Source organism: Carlito syrichta, unplaced genomic scaffold (assembly GCF_000164805.1).
Source record: "Carlito syrichta isolate Samal-C Ts95f unplaced genomic scaffold, Tarsius_syrichta-2.0.1 Scaffold307121, whole genome shotgun sequence".
Lineage (NCBI taxonomy): Eukaryota > Metazoa > Chordata > Mammalia > Primates > Tarsiidae > Carlito > Carlito syrichta.
In genome coordinates this window covers 3,431-11,588 of record NW_007251217.1, presented here as the reverse complement: position 1 = coordinate 11,588, position 8,158 = coordinate 3,431, and the positions used below count along the sequence as shown (strand labels likewise).

Here is an 8,158-nt window from a genome sequence, read left to right as displayed (position 1 = left end):
GCTCATGACCACTGCAGCCTTGACCTGCCGGGCTCAGGTGATCCTTCCACCTCAGCCTTCCAAATAGCTGGAACCACAGGCGCGAGCCACCACACCTAGCTAATTTTTAAAAAATTTATTGTAGAGATGAGGCCTCGCCAAGTTGCTCACGCTGGTCTTGAACCCCTGAGCTCAGGCAATCCTCTACCCTCTGCCTCCCAAAGTGCTGGACCACAGGCATGAGCCACCATATCCGGCGAGACCCTATCTTTTTCTTTTTTCTTTTTTGAGTTGGGGTTTCACTCCGTTGCCCAGACTGGAGTGCAGTGGCACGCTCCCGGCCACCACAACCTTGACCTGCTGGGCTCCGGCGATTCTTCAGCCTCAGCCTTCTGAGTAGCCGGAATTACAGGTGCGCGCTACCATGCCTGGCTAATTTATTATTTTATTGTAGAGATGAATACAAGTTGCTTGGGTGGGTGTCAAACCCACAGGCTTAGGCAATCCACTCACCTCAGCCTCCCAAAGTGCTAGGATTACAGGCTGAGCCACTGAGCCTGGCGACCCTGCCTTTAAAAAATAAATTAACTAAATAAAAACACAGGCCTTTGGAGAGCCCAAGGATCTCAGGAGCTGTATACCAGGAAATGGAAAGAAAGCCAAACGTTATTTTACAATATCACACACACCATTACAACATGTGCCTTTCTGGAACTAGCATCTCTCTTTGCTTTGTAGTGATGAACAGCCAAGAGAATTAGGGTTGCAGCTTGGCGAATGAGCTTGGGGTTCCAAGATGGGATAAAGGCAGTAGACGTTAGGGTCCTGGCAGCAGCCAAAATGGACGATCTTGTGGCCAGGGGAGCTGTCTGCCGGGACCTTGACATTGGGGCACACGATGAGCTGGAATGAGGGTGTCTGGTGATCCGTGTATACCAGGCCTTCAGGACAGGTGGCCTGAGGGGATCTGGGCTGTGGGTCGGTAAGTCTCAGGCAAGGACTGGTCTTGACTCCGCCCTCAGGTCCGTGCTGTTTCTGAGTTTGTTTTTGCTGAACAGGCTTACATTTTTCTTTCTTGAGTTTTGCTCTGTGATTTTTGAACCAGACCTGAGGGAAAAGAGACAAGAGCTCTGGGTTGGTAAATGGGGCGAGTTTCCAGAGGAGTTTGTATTTTTTTTAGTTGATTTTTTTGTGTGTTTTTTTGAGTTAGAGTCTCACTCTGTTGCCCTGGCTGGAGTGCAGTAACACACTCATGGCCACTGCAGCCTCGACCTGCTGGGCTCAGGCAACCCTTCCACCTTAGCCTTCCAAGTAACTGGAACTACAGGTTCACACCACCACAGCTGGCTAAATTCTTTTTGGTTTAATTGTAGAGATGAGGTCTTGCCAAGTTGCCCAGGTTGGTCTCGAACCCCTGGGCTCAGGCAATCCTCTCCCCTCAGCCTCCCAAAGTGCTGGGATTATAGGCGTGAGCCACCATGCCTGGCTTTTTTTTTTTTTTTGGTTGAGATTTCACTCTGTCGCCTAGGCTAGAGTGCAGTGGTATGGATCACTGCTCACCACAGCCTTGACCTTCTGAGCTCAGGTGATCCTCCCTCCTCAGCCCCTTAAGTAGCAGGGATTACAGGTACGTGCCACCATGCCTGGCTAATATTTTGATTTTTTTGTGGAGACGAGTTCTGGCTATGTTGTCCAGTCTGGTCTCAGACTCCTGGGCTCAAGTGATCCTCCCACCTCAGACTCCCAAAGTGCTGAGATTACAGCTATGAGCTGCTGTGCTCGGCTAGAGTTTGTATTCAACTGAATAATAAATAGGGGTACTTCTAGGCAAGAAGAGTTAGCTCCTCAGGCACTCATAATCTATTTGTGGGACCCTTCTCCACCTACTCTTGGGAAAAATAAGAAATAAATAATTGTGAGTACAGAAATAAGGCAGAGATCAGAAAAGCCAGGACAGGGGATAGGAGAGCAAAGGGATCAGGGTCAGTCCCAGGTTATGCGTTAGGGCTGGGGTCAGCAAACTAAGGCTCGTGGCCAACTCTGGCTCATCACTATCTTTCTATGGCCCAGCAGATAAGAGTAGGTTTCACATTTTTATTTTATGTATTCTTTTTTTTGAGTCGGAGTCTCACTCTGTCACCCAGACTGGAGTGCAATGGCCGCTCCCGGCCACCGCAGCCTCGACCTGCTGGGCTCTGGCGATCCTTCTGCCTTAGCCTTCCAAGTAGCTGGAACTACAGGTGCACACTACCGTGCCCAGCTAATTTTTGATTTATAGTAGAAATGAGGTCTTGTCAAGTTGCCCAGGTGGGTCTCGAACCTGCAGGCTCAGGCAATCCACTCACCTCGGCCTCCCAAAGTGCTGGGATTACAGGCTGAGTCACCGAGCCCGGCCTTATGTATTTTTTGAGTCAGAGTCTCACTCTTTTGCGCAGGCTGGAGTGCACTGGCACGCTCATGGCCACCACAACCTTGACCTGCTGGGCTCAGGAGATCCTTCCAGCACAGCCTCCCAAGTAGCTGGAACCACAGGTGTATGCCACTACGTCTGGCTGATTTTTTGATTTACTGTAGAGGCGAAGTCTCACTATGTTGCCCATGCTGGTCTCGAGCCCCTGGGCTTAGGCAGTCATTTCACCTCTGCCTCCCAAAGTGCTGGGATTACAGGTGTGAACCACCGTGCCCACAACATTCATTCATTCATTTATTTATTTATAAGAGATGGGGCTCTCACTATGTTGCCCAGGCCAGGCTCAAACACCTGGCTCAAGCTGTCCTCCCACCTTGACCTCCCAACATGCTGGGATCACAAGTGTGAGCCATTGTACCATTTTTAAATGGTTGGAAAAAAAATCAAACACAATAAGAATACTATTTTGTGTCATGAAAATTATATGAACTTTAAGTTTGTGCCCATAGAGTTTTTTGGCAACACTGGCATAGGCATGGTGGCACACCCCTGTAATCTGAGCACTTTGGGAGACTGAGGTGGGAGGATCACCTGAGGCCAGGACTTCAAGCCCAGCATGGGCAACATAGTGAGACCCCATCGCTAGAAGAAATTTGGAAAGTGAAATGGGGGAGAGCTGCACCCCGCCGTCCTCCAATAAAAGTGTGAGATCCCTGAAAAAAAAAAAGAAAAATGAAATGACAAAAATAGATAAATGAATAGATAATCAAAAAGAAATATGAGAACACAGACACACCCCCATTGGTTTGCATATTGTGTGGTGGCTTTCGCACTCCAATGGCAGCAACAGTGAAAGCATGGCTCACAAAATCTCAAATATTTTCTTCTGGTTCTTTACCAAAAAAGCTTGCCCATTCTTGTTTGTTTTTTGAGTCAGGGCCTCATTATGCTGCCCAGACTGGAGTGCAGTGACGGGATCACGGACTCACTGAAGCTTCGATCTCCTGGGCTCAGCTGATCCTCTCGCCTCAACCTCCCAAGTAGCTGAGACTACAGGTGTGTGCCACCACACCTAGCTAATTCTTTGACTTTTTGTAGAGATGGGGTCTTGTTATGCTGCCCAGGCTGGTCTTGAATTCCTGGGTTTGCCCATTCTTGCTCTAGAGATTTGAATGAGAACAGGAGTGCCTGGGCCTTTGGAGAATCGGGGTTCCAAAACTCGGGGATGATGACCCTAGGGGACCTCTGAGTCTGAGTTTAGATGTGTCCAGGGAGCTTGGCGAGAAGTGGAGTCACTTGCTAACCTGCAGTACTGTCGGAGGCAAGTCCAGCTGCGAGGCCATCTCCCTCTGAAGGCTGGGGCTTGGGTATGGGTTCTCAGTGAACAAAACGTTCAGATCTTCCAGCTGCTTCTTGGTGAATATGGTCCGTTTCCTGTGCGAGTGCTCCTGGCGCTTGTCTTGCAAGAAGGACAAATCACATACATGTTCACAGTTCCATTTTCAGACCCTGAATGTCCACCCAGAGGCAAAGCCTGGCAATTGCAGGACCGAGGGCCTAGGAGATTTTATGCGCACGTGCGTACACACACACACACACACACACACACACCCCACAAACTGGGGTGCCAAAAAATGTATGCACTTTTTTTTTAAATTTGGAATCTCACTCTGTTGCCCAGGCCGGAGTGCAGTGGCACACTCACGGCCACCGCAGCCTCGACCTGCTGGGCTCAGGCAATCCTTCCCCATCAGCCTTCCAAGTAGTTGGAGCTATAGGCATGCACCACCACACCCGGCTAATTTTTTGATTTATTGTAGAGATGAGGTCTCACCAAGTTTCCCGGGCTGATCTTGAATCCATGGGCTCAGACAATCCTCACCTTGGCCTCCCAAAGTACTGGGATTATAGGCGTGAGCCACAGCGCCCAGCCTATGTATGCACATTGAAAGGGATGTTATCTATGTATTACTTAAAAAAAAAAAAATGTAGAGACGAGGTCTCACACCCCTAGGCTCAGGCAGTCCTCTTGCGCCTGTCTCCCAAAGTGCTGGGATTACAGATGAGAACCACCATGCTTGACTATGTATTACTTTTAGTTTGCCATAGAAACGTCTGAGGGTCAGGCTTGGTGGCTCATCCTGTAATGGGTGTGGTAGTGCGTGCCTATAGTTACGGTTAATTGGAAGCCTGAGGCAGAAGGATTGTTGGAGCCCAGCAAGTCAATACTGGGGTGGCTGTGAGTGTGCCACTGCACTCCAGCCTGAGTGACGGAGTGAGACTCCAACTCAAAAAAAAAAAAAAAATGAAACGTCTGGACGCTGATGGTAACCACTCTGAGCACCTCTTGTAATTTCAGAAGTCAAACTTGACTTGTATTAATTTTTTGTTATTGGCATATACTGAGTATTACAATTATAATAGATTTTTCTTTTCTTAAAATGTGCACACATTGTTTTGGCACCCAGTGCATATATGCTATTTATTACGTATTATATAATTCTTTATACATATTTAATAAGCTGTGTTTAATATATTATATATCACTTTTTTTTTGTCAGGGTCTCACTTTCTTGCCCAGGCTGGAGTGCAGTGGCACGTTGATGACTCACCACAGCCTCAAACTCCTGGGCTCAAGTGATCTTCCTGCCTCAGCCTCCTGAACAGCTGAGACTACAGGCATGCCACCATGCCCACCTAAATCTTTTTTTGATGTTTTTCTCAGAGATGGGGGTCATACTTTGTTGCTCAGGCTGGTCTCAAACACCTGGCCTCCTGCCTTAGTCTTCTAAAGTGCTGGAACTACAGGCACGCACCACCATGCCCAGCCAAATTTTTTTTTTTTTTTGAGTTGGAGTCTCACCTTGTCGCCCAGACTGGAGTGCAGTGGCCGCTCCCGGTCACCGCAGCCTCGACCTGCTGGACCCCGGTGATCTTTCCACCTCAGCCTTCTGAGTTGCCGGAATTACAGGCTCGTGCTACCACGCCCGGCTGATTTTTTTATTTATTGTAGAGATGAGGTCTCGCTGCCCAGGCGGGTCTCGAACCCGCGGGCTCAGGCAATCCACTCACCTCAGCCTCCCAAAGGCGCGGGATTACAGGCTGAGCCACCGAGCCCAGCTTTTTTTTTTTTTTTTTTTGAGTTGGAGTCTCACTGTCACCCAGACTGGAGTGCAGTGGCCGCTCCCGGCCACCGCAGCCTTGACCTGCTGGGCTCCAGCGATCCTTCCGCCTCAGCCTTCCAAGTAGCTGGAACTACAGGCACGCGCTACCATGCCTGGCTCATTTTGATTTTTTTATTGTAGAGATGAGGTCTCTCCAAGTTGCCCAGGCAGGTCTCAAACCCGCGGGCTCAGGTAATCCACTCGCCTCAGCCTCCCAAAGGCACGGGATTACAGGCTAAGCCACCAAGCCTGGCTCCAGCCAAATATTTTATTTTTATTTATTTTTTTGAGTTGGAGTCTCACTCTGTCATCCAGGCTGAAGTTCAGTGGCATACTCATGGCCACCCCAGCATCGACCTGCTGGGCTCAGGTGATGCTTCTGGCTCAGCCTTCCAAGTAGCTGGAACTACAGGAGCACACCACCACACCTGGCTAATTTTTGTGATTTATTGTAGAAACAAGGTCTCACCAAGTTGCCCAGGCTGGTCTCGAAGCCCTAGGCTCAGGCAATTCTCTGGCCTCGGCCTCCCAAAGTGCTGGGATTATAGACTGAGCCACCGCACCTGCCCCAAATTTTTTATTTTTGTTAGACAAGGTCTTGCTACGTTGGCTAGGCTGGTTTCAAATTCCTGGGCTCATACAATGTGCCGGGATGATAGGCGTAAGCCACTGCACCTGGCCAGTTCTTAGACATTGACATGCTATGTATGTGACTTATCCACTAGTTTCCTGAAGCGTCATTTTGCCACGACTCCCTATAGATAACAAAGTTGTTTGCTTTCCCCCTTGGTTCTTTGGGTCCTTTTTGACTGCTGTTATTTATTTGAGTTAGAGTCTCACTCCGTCGCCCAGGCTGGAGTGCAGTGTCACACTCACGGCCACCCCAGCGACGACCTGCTGGGCTCCGGTGAGCCCTCCTCCTCAGCCTTCCAAGTAACCAGAACGACAGGTGCATGCTACCACACCTAACTGATTTTTTATTTGTTGTGGAGACGAGATATCCCCAAGTTTCCTGAGCTGGTCTCAGACCCGCCGGCTCAGGTAATTCACTCACCTTGGCCTCCCAAAGTGCTGCGATTACAGGCTGAACCACCTGTATTGGCCCAGCCTTTTTTTTTTTTTTTTTTTTGAGTGGGAATCTTACTCTGTCACCCAGGCTGGAGAGCAGTGGCACGCTCACGGCCACAGCAACCTTGACCTCCTGGGCTCAGGTGATCCTTCTACCTCAGCCTTCCAAGTAACTGGAAGTATAGGAGCTCACTATCACACACACCTGGCTTATTTTTTTGACTTATTGTAGAGACGAGGTCGCGCCAAGTTGCTCAGGTTAGTCACGAACCCCTCAGCTCAGGTAATCCTCTCGCCTTGGCCTCCCAAAGTGCTGGGATTACAGGCTTGAGCCACCAGGCCTAGATGGCTGTTATCATTTAAGTATGGGATCTCGTGTGTCTTAAATTCTCAGATTTGATTTTTTTGTGTGTATTAGAAAAATGACTGGGCACAGTGGCTCACAATTATTATCTCACCAAATTGTCCAGGCTGGTCTCAAACCCCTGGGCTCAAACAATCCTCTGCCTCCCAAAGTGCTGGGATGGCAGCCATATGCTGTGCCCGGCTAGAAGTCTCCATTTTATAGATAAAGTTGCTGTAAGATGGAGACTTCTATCCTGGACAACTTCGTGAGACCTCATCTCTACAATAAATAAAAAAATTAGGCCGGACTCAGTGGCTCAGCCTGTAATCCCGCGCTTTGGGAGGCTGAGGGTGAGTGGATTGCTTGAGCTCGCGGGTTCGAGACCCGCCTGGGCAACTTGGCGAACCTCATCTCTACAATAAATAAAAAAAAAAATTAGCCCGACGTGGTAGCACATGCCTGTAATTCCGGCTACTCGGAAGGCTGAGGCGGAAGGATCACTGGAGTTCAACAGGATGAAGCTGCAGTGGCCGGGAGCAACCACTGCACTCCAGTATGGGTGACAGAGTGAGACTCCAACTCAAAAAAAAAAAAAAGATGGAGACTTCTGGCCTGGTACAGTGGCTCACGCCTGCAGTTTTAACAATTTGGGAGGCTGAGGCGTGAGGATTGTTTGAGGCTGGGAGCTCAAGGAAACATAGTGAGACCTGGTCTCTAAATAAACAAAAAAACAAATAAATTGAGACCGTTAACCGTGACCTCTTTAAAAGATTTCAGTGAGCCGGGCTCGGGGCTCAGCCTGTAATCCCACGCCTTGGGAGGCTGAGGTGAGTGGATTGCCTGAGCCTGCCAGTTCAAGACCTGCCTGGGCAACTTGGCAAGACCTCATCTCTACAGTAAATAAAAAATGAGCCGGGCGTGGTAGCGCGTGCCTGTAATTCTGGCTACTCAGAAGGCTGAGGCGGAAGGATCACTGGAGCCCAGTGGGTCGAGGCTGTGGCGGCCAGGAGCAGCCACTGCACTCCAGTCCGGGCGACAGAGTGAAACTCCAACGCAAAAAAAAAAAAGAAAAGTATCAGATCCTGCCTGAAAATGGTTTAGTACAAACCCTGATATCTAGTAAATACTCAATCATATGAAATTTCCCAACTTGGTTAAATCTATATTTTTTTTTTTTTTTTTTTTGAGTTG

General features: G+C 49.0%; 1 protein-coding gene across 1 annotated transcript in view; it reads right to left on the bottom strand.

Annotated features, from left to right (window-relative positions):
• Positions 1 to 693: 693 nt before the first annotated feature.
• The window catches only part of DPRX (divergent-paired related homeobox), an 8,151-nt gene continuing 686 nt past the window's right edge, over positions 694 to 8,158 (bottom strand). Inside the window, exons 2-3 of the mRNA XM_008063887.1 lie at positions 3,694 to 3,848; positions 694 to 1,086 (exon numbers count right to left, since the gene is read on the bottom strand). Of these exons, the coding sequence (XP_008062078.1) occupies positions 694 to 1,086; positions 3,694 to 3,848 (548 nt within the window). The remainder of the gene's footprint in view (positions 1,087 to 3,693; positions 3,849 to 8,158) is intronic.